General features: G+C 41.7%; 1 protein-coding gene across 2 annotated transcripts; it reads left to right on the top strand.

Moving 5' to 3' along the window:
- The first annotated feature begins 1,051 nt into the window (after positions 1-1,051).
- On the top strand, positions 1,052-12,331 carry LOC129813972 (MAU2 chromatid cohesion factor homolog). Of its 2 annotated transcripts, none has more exons than XM_055866660.1 (19): positions 1,052-1,391; positions 1,634-1,651; positions 1,894-1,959; positions 2,381-2,476; positions 2,682-2,776; positions 2,935-2,962; positions 3,320-3,475; positions 7,073-7,219; positions 7,312-7,402; positions 7,571-7,674; positions 7,755-7,832; positions 7,964-8,029; positions 8,142-8,225; positions 8,328-8,377; positions 8,481-8,558; positions 8,719-8,830; positions 8,962-9,052; positions 9,123-9,250; positions 9,628-12,331. In XM_055866660.1, exons 1-19 carry the CDS (start codon positions 1,158-1,160, stop codon positions 9,703-9,705), a joined length of 1,800 nt encoding a protein of 599 aa, XP_055722635.1. In that variant the 5' UTR covers positions 1,052-1,157; the 3' UTR covers positions 9,706-12,331. The 2 variants fall into 2 exon arrangements, with proteins under 2 accessions (XP_055722635.1, XP_055722634.1); XM_055866659.1 differs by having other exon boundaries at positions 7,964-8,038.
- Positions 12,332-15,154: the final 2,823 nt, after the last annotated feature.

The raw sequence follows: 15,154 nt of genomic DNA, 5'->3' as shown, positions 1-15,154 counted from the left end.
AGCCTACACACACTGTATCTGTTGGTTAGAGCGCACGTGGCAAGCCCAGAGTAGGCACATTTGCTATTTAACACAACCGTTTTTGTGACAAAACCATCAGTAAACCATCAGAGTTGAAAATGTGATGGAAACCCATTTAACCCAAATATCACATTTATTTGTATATATTTACTGTACACATGAACTGGCTCCTGTTTCAGTCATGTATTTGGTGACATTCTTGTGGGAAAAAAAAATACAAATAATGATTGGTTGACAATAGAGCCTCCCACAACACAGGTGATGGCTGCAGGATGAAGTTGGTGAAGAGCAACTGCAGAAACGTGCAGTCAAAATGTCATGACCTTTGATCACATCATTTTAGTAAAGTTCATGCAGTCGACAAGTAGGTGCAAGTGTCATGGGTAAGGGATCCATCTTTTGTCAAAAGTAGATTTATTTTGCATTTGAGCTATTCCTAACCCTGTTCCTAACCTTAACATGATGCGTAAATTCTCCTTACCTGCTATGAAAAGTCAAATCTGATGTTAATTTGACAAAAACTGGATCCCTCTGTAACGATGGTCAAAGACTTGACAAAAGTGATCCGCTCGAACGCACCCAATGACTCAAACCCAACTGGGGAGATTACGCAAATAACGTCACAGCGTGGAAGCCGATATTGCTGGAATTGATTGCTACGTTATTATACTGACGTTTGTAAATAGTTAAACATGTACACAAGTCCTTCAAAAAAATCGTCTCGGATAGGTTGAGCTTTCATTAAAAAAAAGGTTCCGCATACTTTTTTTCTAGTTCTGTTAAAATACTATTCACTACTGGAAGTCAAAGATAATCCATACAATATACAAATATTGGACTCAGGTCAACATTTTTTGGCAAGCTATATCACTTCTACAAATGATAAACAAATGCATGTATTACGTTTATGCAAACGTAAATCAACTGCATGTCCCAAGATGCACCGCTGCCATTGAAATCGCGCGGGGTCGCTTGCTCCTACGCACAGATCCAGGATCAGATTACCATTTCCCAACCTAACCATAGTAATCAGAAGTCAGAGAGCATAACCGATCCTAGATCAGTGCTCTGGAGCATACTCGCTGAACAACGGCAGTGGTGCGATAGCGACTGTTGATGTTTTTGTTGTCAGTAAAATGGCGACAAGCGGAGAGGCCCCGGAATCTTGGTACCTAGCTCTGCTCGGCTTTGCGGAACATTTTCGCACCTCAAGTCCTCCGAAGATCCGTCTCTGCGTCCACTGTCTGCAGGCGGTGTTTCAGTTCAAGCCGCCGCAGAGGGTCGAGGCCCGAACTCATCTCCAGCTGGGCTCGGTACTCTACCACCACACCAAGAACACCGAACTCGCCCGAAGCCACTTGGAGAAAGCGGTAAGCATCCCCCAGAAACTCCGTGGATGTGTTTTATAGGGGAGGGAAGAGGAAGGCCGCAGCTTTGGCAAAGCTATCGGTGTGTTGCTGATCAGGAAAGTGGACGAGGGTGATTGATTATCAGTGAGGATATTTCATTATCGCGCGTCAGCTTACAATAATTGTTGGGACATCAATCAAACATTGCATGTACTAAACAAATATTTAAACTAACTTTCGCATTCTGTTTTTTCCCCCCATAGTGGTTCATATCACAACAAGTATCCTTTTATATATATATATATATATATGTGTGTGTGTGTGTGTGTGTGTGTGTGTGTGTGTGTGTGTGTGTGTGTGTGTGTGTGTGTGTGTGTGTGTGTGTGTGTGTGTGTGTGAGAGAGAGAGCATGCATCTACCTGAACAAATGTTTACCATGTCTCCATGCTCCGTACGTTTTTTTTCTTCATTGACGCTAGTGTTATCATGCAGAAAAATACATTTCCTTTACAAGTAATACCAGATCCCTCAGTTTGAAGATGTCAAATTCGAGGCAGCAAGTCTTCTGTCAGAACTGTATTGCCAACAGGTAAGTGTAGTATTGTTCTCCTTTCCGACCTGTGGCCCACCTTCACCTTGCACTATTACCTGAATTCAATCAAATGTCAGTGTTAAACATGCCTCACTTATCTGTTCACATGTTTCTCTCAGCATTTTTGTTTATCAACATTTGTAGCTCAACCTTTTGTAAAACAAAATGTCATACTCCATTATTTTGGCTTTGGCTGTTATGTCATCATAAAATAGGCCTAATCAGTAATCCTTGCGTTGTCTTTTCCCTCATTAAGCTGCTTTTGCATGTAAGTGAACTCTGAAACAGTAAGATTAACTAGGATATGTTAGTTGGTTTAGCAAACACTTCTGATTTGTAGTGTCCTTTACAGTATTGTTGTAAAAGTTATTTAAGTCAATGAACTGATGATTATCTCTGATCTGGTCTTTCTTTGAAGAATCTGGTTGATTCGGCAAAGCCCTTGCTGCGGAAGGCCATCCAGATCTCCCAGCAAACTCCCTACTGGCACTGCAGATTGCTCTTCCAACTGGCGGTAAGTCAACCTAACAACCGGACCTGATAACCCAATCTGTAAAATGACTGAAATTTAAGAATTTAAAAATCAGTTCTGAAGTCAAGGTTCTCAGAAATGTATTTAGCTGTTATTCACCTCAATGTACATCTAAATGGGTCATTATTTACTTGTCTTCAATAGTGGATAAAAGTTTTCTTGTCCTTTTTTATTTATTTTTCTTCAGCAACTGCACACACTGGAGAAGGATCTGGTGTCAGCTTGTGACCTCCTGGGGGTCGGGGCAGAGTATACCAGGGTAGTGGGCTCTGAATACACCAGGTAGTGTATCATGGTAGAACACAACACAAGTAAAACAGTTTAACAGTTCTAGTAATGTCTGTACTTTATCAAGGTGTTGTTTTACTGCCCTGAGGATTAGTGTTGTGGTCTGGTCAGGTGATGTTACTGATATCCTTGTTTTCTTTCCTCCTGCACAGAGCTCTCTTTCTGTTGAGTAAAGGAATGGTAAGTTGAGAAATATACTAATCATGTCAAGACATTCTCTCATGACGATGAATTAAAATCGAATAATGATAAAATTAAGTAAATTCAATATTAAATTCTGCTGAAACCACTTAGACCATTACTTCCTAAACTTTTTTTAAATTAATGTCTTGATGGCCACCTAAAAAACGAAACATATGCTTATTTTTGCAATGTTTACTTACTTACCTGCATTAATAGTCACTACTGGATAGACATTGTTGTAATGGAAGTTTTGAGGCATCCTACTTGATGATTTGTAAGGAAAACATATTTTTAGGGACAAAATTGTGCCTGTTTTAAGAAGAGTGAAATGTCACCCTGTGTGTTTGTCTAAAGCTGCTGCTGATGGAGAGGAAGCTGGGGGAAGTGCATCCTCTGTTGACTCTGTGTGGGACCATCGTGGAGAACTGGCAGGGAAACCCCATCCAGAAGGAGTCTCTCAGGGTGTTCTTCCTGGTGCTGCAGGTCACACACTACCTGGACGCTGGACAGGTACAGAATCAGAATCACCTTTATACGTCAAGTACATTTACACATACCCGGAATTTGACTTGATACGGTCAACAGAATATAGACAGGAATTTACACAATTTACATGCAGTATTTACAGTGCCTTGCAAAAGTATTCATCCCCTTGGCTTTTTTCCTATTTTGTTGTATTACAACCTGTAATTTAATTTGATTTTTTAATTTGGGTTTCATGTGATGGACATACACAAAGCAGTCCAAATTGGTCAAGTGAAATAAATAAAAAATATATTGTTTCACAAAATTCAACAACAAAAAATACGGAAAAGTGGTGCGTGCATATGTATTCACCCCCCCTTTGCTATGAAGCCCCTAAATAAGATCTGATGCAACCATTTACCTTCAGAAGTCATATAATTAGTTAGATTGCACACAGGTGGACTTTATTTAAGTGTCACATGATCTGTCACATCTCAGTATATATACACCTGTTCTGAAAGGCCCCAGAGTCTGCAACACCACTAAGCAAAGGGCACCATGAAGACCATGGAGCTCTCCAAACAGGTCAGGGACAAAGTTGTGGAGAAGTACAGATCAGGGTTGGGTTATAAAAAAAAATATCCCAAACTTTGAACATCCCACGGAGCACCATTAAATCTATTATTAAAAAATGTAAAGAACATGGCATCACAACAAACCTGCCAAGAGAGGGCCGCCCACCAAAACTCACAGACCAGGCAAGGAGGGTATTAATCAGAGAGGTAACAAAGGGACCAAAGATAACCCTGAAGGAGCTTCAAAGCTCCACAGCGGAGATTGGAGTATCTGTCCATAGGACCACTTTAAGCCGTATACTCCACAGAGCTGGGCTTTACGGAAGAGTGGCCAGAAAAAAGCCACTGCTTAAAGAAAAAAATAAGCAAACACGTTTGGTGTTTGCCAAAAGGCATGTGGGAGACTCCCCAAACATATAGAAGAAAGTACTCTGGTCAGATGAGACTAAAATTGAGCTTTTCCATCAAGGAAAACACTACGTCTGGCGCAAACCCAACACCTCTCATCACCATCTCCACAGTGAAGCGTGGTGAGAGCATCATGCTGTGGGGATGTTTTTGATCGGCAGGGACTGGGAAACTGGTCAGAATTTAAGGAATGATGGATGACGCTAAATACAGGGAAGGTCTTGAGGGTAACCTGTTTGTCTTCCAGAGATTTGAGACTGTGACGGAGGTTCACCTTCCAGCAGGACAATGACCCTAAGCATACTGCTAAAGCAACACTCGAGTGGTTTTAGGGGAAACATTTAAATGTCTTGGAATGGCCTAGTCAAAGCCCAGACCTCAATTGAAAATCTGTGGTATGACTTAAAGATTGCTGTACACCAACGGAACCCATCAAATTTGAAGGAGCTGTAGCAGTTTTGCCTTGAAGTAAGGGGAAAAATCACAGTGGCTAGATGTGCCAATCTTTTAGAGACATAACTCAAGAGACTTGCAGCTGTAATTGCTACGAAAGTTGGCTCTACAAAATATTGTCTTTGGGGGGATGAATAGTTATGCACGCTCAAGTTTTCAGTTTTTTTGGTTTTATTTCTTGTTTGTTTCACACACACAAATATTTTGCATCTTCAAAGTGGTAGGCATGTTGTGTAAATCAAATGATACAAACCCCCCAAAAAATCTATTTTAATTCCAGGTTGTAAGGCAACAAAATAGGAAAAAGTTCCGAGGGGTGTGAATACTTTCGTAAGGCACTGTACAATATAGATACAGTAGACCTCACTCACTTAGCAGATGTGGGATAATGCCTGAGTTTTTACAAAGTCCTGATTATGTGGTGCATGGTCATAAAATAATAAGATAAGGGGCCTGTTGTCAAAAATGTACAGTTGAAGTCGGAACTTTATATACACCTTAGCCAAATACATTTAAGCTCAGTTTTTCACCATTCCTGACATTTAATCAGAGTAAAAAAATCACTGTCTTAGGTCAGTTAGGATTTATTTTAAGAATGTGAAATTATTTATTTCAGATTTGATTTGTTTCATCACATTCCCAGTGGGTCAGATGTTTGCATACACTCAATTAGTATTGGTAGCTTTGCCTTTAAATTGTTTAACTTGGGTCAAACATTTCGGGTAGCCTTCCACAAGCTTCCCATTTTAAGTTCGGTGAATTTTGGCCCATTTCCTCCTGACAGAGCTGGTGTAACTGAGTCAGGTTTGTAGGCCTCCTTGCTCGCACACGCTTTTTCAGTTCTTCCCACACATTTTCTATGGGATTGAGGTCAGGACTTTGTGATGGCCACTCCAATACCTTGACTTTGTTGTCCTTAAGCCATTTTGCCACAACTTTGGAAGTATGCTTGGGGTCATTGTCCATTTGGTAGACCCATTTGCGACCAAGCTTTAACTTCCTGACTGATGTCTTGAGATGTTGCTTCAATATATGATGCCATCTATTTTGGGAAGTGCACCAGTCCCCCCCGCAGCAAAGCACCACCACAACATGATGCTGCCACCCCCGTGCTTCATGGTTGGAATGGTGTTCTTCGACTTGCTAGCCTCCTCCTTTTTCCTCCAAACATAACGATGGTCATTATGGCCAAACAGTTCTATTTTTGTTTCATCAGACCAGAGGACATTTCAACAAAAAGTGTGATCTTTGTCCCTATGAGCAGTTGCAAACCATAGTCTGGCTTTTTTGTGGCGGTTATGGAGCAGTGGCTTCTTCCTTGCTGAGCGGCCTTTCAGGTTATGTCGATATTAGACTCGTTTTACTGTGGATATAGATACTTTTGTACCTATTTCCTCCAGCATCTTCACAAGGTCCTTTGCTGTTATTCTGGGATTGATTAGCACTTTTCGCACCAAAGTATGTTAATCTCTAGGAGACAGAACCTGTCTCCTTCCTGAGCGGTATGACGGCTGCGTGGTCCCATGGTGTTTATACTTGCAAACTACTATTTGTACAAATGAACATGGTACCTTCATGCGTTTGGAAATTGCTCCCAAGGATGAACCAGACTTGTGGAGGTCTCCAATTTTTTCTTCTGAGGTTTTGGCTGATTTCTTTTCTTTTGATTTTCCCATGATGTCAAGCAAAGATGCACAGAGTTTGAAGGTAGGCCTTGAAATACATCCACAGGTACACCTCCAACTGACTCAAATGATGTCAAATGATGTCAATTAGCCTATCAGAAGCTTCTAACGCCGTGACATTTTCTGGAATTTTCAAGCTGTTTAAAGGCACAGTCAACTTAGTGTATGTAAACTTCTGACCCACTGGAATTGTGATACAGTGAATTATAAGTGAAATAATCTGTCTGTAAACAATTGTTGGAAAAATGACTTGTGTCATGCACAAAGTAGATGTCCTCACCGACTTGCCAAAACTATAGTTTGTTAATAAGAAATTTGTGGAATGGTTGAAAAACAAGTTGTATTGACTCAAACCTAAGTGTATGTAAACTTCTGATCTCAACTGTATAAAATAGGACTTAATTAACACGGCAAGATTTAGGAACAATATGCACACGGAGATGAAGTCATCATACAATTCCAGATGTAATCCCACTTGAAAAGGCACATAACCGATGTAATAAATATCTTTGGGCTGATAGGTGAAGAGTGTGAAGCCGTGTCTGAAGCAGCTGCAGCAGTGCATCCAGACCATCTCTACACTCCACGATGATGAGATCCTACCCAGTAACCCTGCCGACCTGTTCCACTGGCTGCCCAAGGAGCACATGTGTGTCCTTGTCTACCTGGTGGGATACAGTAACTGCAAGTGACCTTTGACCTCTATTGGTCATATTGTTCTTGTCACGACAGACTTTACTTACTTATTTTTCTCCCACAGGTGACAGTCATGCACTCCATGCAAGCAGGCTACCTGGAGAAGGCCCAGAAATACACAGACAAAGCTCTCATGCAGCTGGAAAAGCTCAAAAGTAAGTCATGGGAATCCCGACCATAGAATTACATATAGAGGTAATTTAAAAGGATCTCTGTGATCCTCACCCTCTCTCAATCTCCCAGTGATTTTTCAGCTGTAGAAGTATTGTGGTTGTCAGTGACTTTGTTACTGTTGATGCTGCTGATATTGATGTGTTTTCCAGTGCTGGACTCCAGCCCCATCCTCTCCACATTCCAGGTCATTCTGCTGGAGCACATTATCATGTGCCGACTCGTCACTGGTCACAAGGCCACGGCATTGCAAGAGGTATGGAACATGCTTAACATACACATGAATTCATGTAAACGGATAGATTTTCGTGATGCTGATGGTTTCCCTGTTCTCAGATCTCTCAGGTGTGTCAGCTGTGTGCGCAGTCTCCCAGGTTATTCACCAACCATGCATCCCAGCTACACACCCTGCTAGTGAGTAGCTTTCTAGCCTTGGAATTCTATTTCTTATATCTGTACTTTGTGCAGTGGACAGGTAGTTGTTCTGTTATGATTTTCTATGTTGTGCCGATCACCTCCCTCGTGACTGTTGTGGTCTGTTCCAGGGTCTGTACTGTCTCTCAGTGAACTGCATGGATAACGCTGAGGCGCAGTTCACTGCTGCCCTGCGGGTGAGTGACGTGAGTGTGTCTACTAGGATATCTATTGGCAAAATTAGTAACCTCCTTAGTTTGATATATCTGGGTTTGTTAATTGAAATACATCTGTTTTTCACTCTTCCAGCTGACGACGCACCAGGAACTGTGGGCGTTCATTGTAACCAACCTGGCCAGCGTCTATATCAGGGAGGGCAACAGGGACCAGGAGGTCAGAGGGCATCTGGGGTGCATTCAGGATAGCAGGGTTGTTGTATGTGATGAATGGGAGTTCTTCACCTGACGTATTATGTCCCTGTTTCTGTTATAACAGCTTTATAACCTGTTGGAGAGGATAAATCCAGATCACAACTTCCCTGTCAGGTAAGAAAAAGTGTTTGTATGTTTATGTATTTTTGCACCTCCGAGTGCAATCTTGCGATTGATGTTTGCTTCTAAATGGACTCCTCTACTCCTCCCGTTCCAGCTCTCATTGTCTGCGAGCAGCAGCCTTCTACATCCGTGGACTGCTCTCTTTCTTCCAGGGACGCTATAATGAGGCCAAGTAAGTTCAACCATGGCTCACCAGAAACAATTTCTTGATGTACATCACATACAAATAATATCTTCACACGTTTAGAATACCTGCTCAGTTGGAAAGAAAGCCGAAGAGCACGACTGTGAAACCTTAACAAAAACGTGTTAGTGACTGTGTGTCGCGTTAGGCGGTTCCTGAGGGAGACTCTGAAGATGTCCAATGCTGAAGACCTGAATCGTCTGACTGCATGCTCTCTGGTCCTACTGGGCCATATCTTCTACGTGCTGGGGAACCACCGGGTAAGATCACATCACAGGGTTCTCCAGGATCATATTGCAGGGTTTCCAAAAGCACATAATGTCTCGGAGCAATGCTAGGAGGTGTGATTGAATCTGAACCATGCATTTGGTGCTGTCTGTGTTTCCGCCAGGAGAGCAACAACATGGTGGTCCCAGCCATGCAGCTGGCCAGCAAGATCCCCGACATGTCAGTCCAGCTCTGGTCCTCGGCTCTGCTCAAGGGTAAGGCAACAGCTGTCTGTTTGTGTCTGTTTTTGAGACGTACTGACTGAAATGACTGTTCTCCCTGTAGATCTGAACAAGGCATGTGGGAACACGATAGACGCCCATGAAGCGGCTCAGATGCACCAGAACTTCTCCCAGCAGCTCCTGCAGGACCACATCGCTGCCTGCAGCCTCCCTGAGCACAACCTCATCAGTGTATGATTCATCAATCACTCAATCTTTATAATCCATGCACTGCCTTCCAAAGCATAACTTCATTAGGATAAGAACTGATCAATCAGTATATCAGTTAGTCATCCATCAATATATTTGTACTGCACCATGGTAAATATTTATCTACAGAAAATACACAATAAGTACATGCACAGTTAGAGGAATGATTAGATTTTATTAGGATCCCCATTAGCTGACACCATGACGATAGCTTGTCTTCCTGGGGTCCGACACATAACGAAAAGTACTTTACAGACAAATGACTTTAAAATTGACATTTAAAAACATTTAACAAGTAGACATTCCAGCTAGAGGAATGAGTGTGAGACAGTGAGCTGACAGACTGTGTGTTGTTGCAGTGGACGGATGGACCTCCTCCAGTGGGCCAGTTCCAGGCCCAGAATGGACCCTCTACCAGCCTGGCCAGCCTGCTCTAAGCACCACCACACCATGAGAGAGAGTGAGCTGGAGAGAGAAAGGAAGGGAAAGGTAGAGGGGGTAGAAGGGGCAGACTTGTGTCCCGCTGATCAGCATACAGCCTGGATGCTGGTTTGTTTCAGCATTGACCAGTTTCATTGTAGTTACTATGCCAACAAGCATAGTTAACCAATGCTGAAACAATACTACCTACGCTACATATTTTATCTAGAATTCTAAAGATCTTAACTTGTTCTTTCAACGGTAGGACTTTTTTAGTGGGAGGGTGGTGGGACACGCAAAATGTGTTTATATCTTTAGGTGGTGAGATGAGAGAGAACTGAGCTTACACCTACCTCAGAGAGACTGCCACTGGGCACTGCATTAGCAGGGTGTACATATAATGAAACTATGCACCTTATAGAGTTGAAATGTCATGTGATGAGTAGCCTGGAGTAGAAGCTAGCTTTTTGGTCTAGCTGGCGGTATGAATGGTTGACATTGAATTGCTGACAACTAAGGTACCATAGAAGGTTTTCACACACAGAATTGTGCCCCAAACTCAAGGCAGGACAATAATCCAGTGAAGAGAGAAGACCATCTCTGTGACACTGCAGCGACATGAGAGAGAACTTTAAATTATGGTTAGGTTCTACACTTTGTTCCCCAAGTTTCATTGTTGTCAAGCTCCTAAAAATGGTCCTGGAGTGGGAAGTTAAGACATTGGATTGGGTGAATATTTTAACATGATTTTATTTTTTAAGTCAATAATAATTTTGAATGGCAAATTGAATTTTGGGAGGCAATGTTTGCACCCATTTTTTTTGCAGTAGGTGGTAACAAAACTAAAACTACATTTTATCTAGATACAGTGCCTTTGGAAAGTATTCAGACCCCTTGATTTTTTTCCCACATTTTGTTACGTTCCAGTCTTATTCTAAAATGGATTAAATTCATTTTTTCCTCAGCAATCTACACATAATGACAAAGTGAAAACAGCTTTTCAGATTCTTTAGCAAATTTATTTAAAAAAATAAAAAAACAGCAAACCTTTTGCTTTGAGACTTGAAATTGAGTTCGGGTGAATCCTGTTAACATTGATTGTCCTTGAGATGTTTCATCAACTTGATTGGAGTCCACCTGTGGTAAATTCAATTGATTGGACATGATTTGGAAAGGGACACCTGTCTATATAAGGTCCCGCAGTTGACAGAGGTGACCAAGAACCCAGAGTTCCCACAAGATTCTCTGGTCTTATGAAACCAAGATTGAACTCTTTGGCCTGAATGCCAAGCGTCACGTCTGGATGAAACCTGGCACCATCCCTACGGTGAAGCGTGGTGGCATCATCGTGCTGTGGGGATGTTTTTCAGCGGCAGGGACTGGGAGACTAGTCAGGATCGAGGCAAAGATGAACGGAGCAAAATACAGAGAGACGCTTGATGAAAACCTGCTTCAGAGCGCGCAGCACCTCAGAATGGAGTGAAGGTTCACCTTCCATCAGGACAACGGCCCCGCCAGAGCCCGGACTTGAACTTGATCTAATATCTCTGTAGAGACCTGAAAATAGCTGTGCAGCAATGCTTCCCATCCAACCTGACAGAGCTTGAGAGGATCTGCAGATAATAATGGGAGAAACTCCCCAAATACAGGTGTGCCAAGCTTGTAGCTTCATATCCAAGAAGACTCGAGGCTGTAATCGCTGCCATAGGTTCTTCAACAAAAATATCTAAAAAAAATGTTTTGGCTTTGTCATTATGGGATATTGTGATGCGGGGGGAAAAAATTAGATCTCATCGATTTTAGAGTAAGGCTGTAATGTAATAAAATGTGGAAAAAGTCAAGGGGTCTGAATACTTTCCGAATGCGCTGTATGTTATTCCTACTCATATTTTCCCTTTTGTTCTACTGTTTGTTTGTTATTTACCTTGTAAATCTCCCTGTATTTTAGACATCTAAAAAGTGTTGTCCCCCTGAAAACTACCTTACAGTCCCAAGTGCAACCAGAGGGAGGCACTGTAGAGTCATTTTTGAGCAACCTGTTGGTGACATGGCAGAACACTTACTTGTATTATTTTACAGTACTTGTATTATTTTACAGAACTGTTTAACAAGTAAGGTTTTGTCAACTATCAGATCTATCACCAACTTTTTCAAGAATAACACACTTCTTAATCACTCTGTAATTATATTTGATTGTCATTGTATTGTATCACAATGCAGACTTAGTTTAGCAGCCTTATAAACAATAATGTGTTGCAAATATTTCCCTCTTTATTTTTAACAAATGAATCCATTTATTCGATTTTGTAAAGTTTGACTATTTATATACCACGTTTGACCATATATCGGTTTCACTATTTATTTTTGCAGGTACGTTTTTGTATAGATATGACAGAAAATATAAATGTTTTGTGACTTTTTTCCCCAATGTGTATTTTTATGTTTCTTATGAATGATTTAAACATGTAAATGCTAGGATTGGTCAGTTGTGAAACAAAATGCTAGAGCTACGACGACTCCCTTGCGTTTTTATTTTCAAGTCTACGTTATACTACAAGGATATAATAGGTTGGTTACCCTGCTCATTACAGTATTTTAGAATTCTGGTTTTGTGTTTTTAAATAAAAAAAATCTTTCAACACATCAAGACTTAAAAATGTTTTATAATAATTGTAAAACAAAATAGACAGTTATCTTTTGCATCAACTGTATTTTATGCTGATCTGAACATTCCAACTCAACATATAAACGTTATCATCTTCAACTTTGATTTGAGACCAGAGAAATAGGCCATAATTACATGTCCAGGGCATTGGTCCTGACTGATGCATAACATCTAACTGCTCTGTTCAACCCATGGAACACACACATATGTGACACATTTGATATGTGACACTCAAAATGCTTATTTTCAAGTTTATGCTTGAAGGCACATTTATGCCCTCAATATACAGTATGTGGGAAGATGTGTGAAGACGTTTTCCCTTTGAATGAAACTTGAGTTGTTGGGAGCATACAGTTAATGGGTGTGGGGATCGTTTCTGCATTGGATTTTAGTCATTTAGCATACGCTCTTATCCAGAGCAACTTACAGTAATGAGTGCATACATTTTTGTACTGGTCCCCTGTGGGAATCGAACCCACAACCCTGCTGTTGCAAGCGCCATGCTCTACCAAAAGGCTGATTGTGTAGTGTCTTGAGCAATGTTTGAATTACACTTTGACCCAAAGGTTCCCTAAAAAAAATAGTTGTCTAGACCAATGTTAATATTCTTAACCTTTATGGAGGTTTCCATGTTAATATTCTAAATGAAATATTTCCTTGATTCCCAGTGTCCTCGATGCCTCATCGGCTTTCACAAAACACAGGTTCCTCCCCTCAGACCTTCCTGTTTTGAGAAAGAGGTTAAGGAATCAAGGACACGAATCAAGGAAAGATTCTTGAGATTTACCCCATAGTTGTTCTACCACAGGGACATTAAGGAAGTCAGTAGAGGTTTCCCCCTAACCACTGATACAGGGTCAGATATTTGAATCTCCCTAATGGTAAAGGCTAGGGATGTGGTGGCATAATCTGATCCTAGATCTGTAGTTACAGGCATATTCTACCTCAAGTGTACGTGAGACAGTTACTGAGATCAGTCCTCCAGAGACTAGTCACATGTTTGTCTTTATGTCTGATTTGCAGAGCCAAGTGTAGAAGCCTGAGGTAGACTAGCTTGAGGTAAAAGTTGCCCTTAAATGCAGGTCTAGGATCAGATTAACCAACGTTTGATCTAAATCTTAGCCTTTAGGGAGGTGACAAAATACTGAGCCTGTGTCAGAGTGTAGAGGCCACTTCTACCTCCTCAGACCGCTCCAATGAAAGGGCAGGATAAAACCACCAATACCCCCACAATCTGCTTCATCTCAATATAATGAATGCAGATGATTACCCTCCAATGGTTTTGTGAAAGGATAGAGAGATGAGCTTGGAGAGAGAAAGAATGGGAAAGGGGGGAGGAGGGGGGCGCGATTTCAAGGCACTGCTGTGAGTGTGATACTAGCCACTGATGCTTATTAGGTAATAGGTGTCTTAGCAAAGCTATGTGAAGGAGGAGGCCCTAGCACTTCCTGCCAAATAGTGAGTGGGGCTGATCGTGACTGCGACGGCTACTTCCTGCTTTGTACAGTACTTAATGGGGATTAAGTTGAAGCTGTCATGATGTTACTGGCGGCCATTACCTCATGCAGGGAGAGGAGAAGCCACAGTCCGTGACCATACCACAGTAAAAGAAATGCTGTGGGAATCTGAAATTAGGACATGGTTCTTATTGGTTGATCGCCACAATGTGTTGTGGTTGATGAATATTTAGCAGAGATCATTCATATGTTCACGTCTTTATGAAAGATGCATAAGGAATATGGTCTGTTTTCTCACCAATGCTTACTGTAAATAGAGAGAAAAAACAGGGAGACCGAGTCAGAGAGTGAGATGGAGTCAGGGAATGTAAGGGGACAATAACATGAACAAAAATACATCACAAGCACAAAACCTCCATTGTATTACATTTACAAACGTACAAGTGCATGGGATATAAAGTCATGATTTGATAGTGCCAAGAAGAGAGCTGAGAATGGTAAAGGAACCCAGACGCTATGTGAAGAGAGTGGTATTCAGTCTGCGATGGACGGGTCACTAGTCAGATGCTCTGACTGCAGTGGTCCAGAACAATGAAGCAACCTGACTGTCTTCAGTAGTCTTCTATATTAGTAGCCTAGTCTTCACTCTTAGTCATAAGGGGCTGCAGTGTTGGGGATGCAGGCTTTTGTTTTATTCTAATGCTACAACACCAGGTTTAACTAAGCAAATAACGATCAAGACCCTAGCTGAATCCCACATTTAGTGTTGGACTCGGGGCGTATAATCCTGGTTGAGTGGACAGGTCTGAAATCATCCAGGCAAAGTGAAAACGGACCCATTCACTGCCTGATTAAAAAGCAACAGGGCTTTACTCTGACACTAGCAGACACAGGAACCTGTGAAGAGATGAGCGAGACATGGCGTGATGATGTATGAAGTCATTTAGGGCCAAAGATAAGGCTACCTTGACTAACCTTAAACATTAGGGAGGGGAAATAAAACTGACCTCAGATCAGTGTGAGGCAACTTCATCATGCACCTCATTCTGTGTCTTTGGGGAAGAACAGCATAAGAATTAGCTGAAAGGGGCATTCACTTTTTGAGTATCTCTCCCCCAGTCCCGGTGCTCTTTTGAGCATCCATCTCCCCACTTCTCCCCCTTACCCACAACCTGAGTACTTGGAGTATAATGAAGTTGACACTGGTCTAAGGTCAGTATGGTTAACATTGGGGCAGGGTAAAGTAAGCTAAGCTGATCCTGGATCTGTTCGTAGAGGCAACTTGAACCCACATCTCCACACTTCCGTCACACACAGAGCATTACTTTTTTTGTAAACTCAGGT

The sequence above is a fragment of the Salvelinus fontinalis genome, chromosome 17, assembly GCF_029448725.1.
Source record: "Salvelinus fontinalis isolate EN_2023a chromosome 17, ASM2944872v1, whole genome shotgun sequence".
Taxonomy (NCBI): domain Eukaryota; kingdom Metazoa; phylum Chordata; class Actinopteri; order Salmoniformes; family Salmonidae; genus Salvelinus; species Salvelinus fontinalis.
This window is presented reverse-complemented; position numbering and strand designations above follow the sequence as displayed.

What these genes read in the sequence shown, in the direction of transcription:
- LOC129813972 (XM_055866659.1), top strand. Translation starts at nt 1,158, where the DNA reads ATGGCGACAAGCGGAGAGGCCCCGGAATCTTGGTACCTAGCTCTGCTC. An exon ending in AGGCCACGGCATTGCAAGAG is followed by an intron (nt 7,675 to 7,754) that starts GTATGGAACATG and finishes CCCTGTTCTCAG; the next exon opens with ATCTCTCAGGTGTGTCAGCT. An exon ending in GGACGCTATAATGAGGCCAA is followed by an intron (nt 8,559 to 8,718) that starts GTAAGTTCAACC and finishes GTGTCGCGTTAG; the next exon opens with GCGGTTCCTGAGGGAGACTC.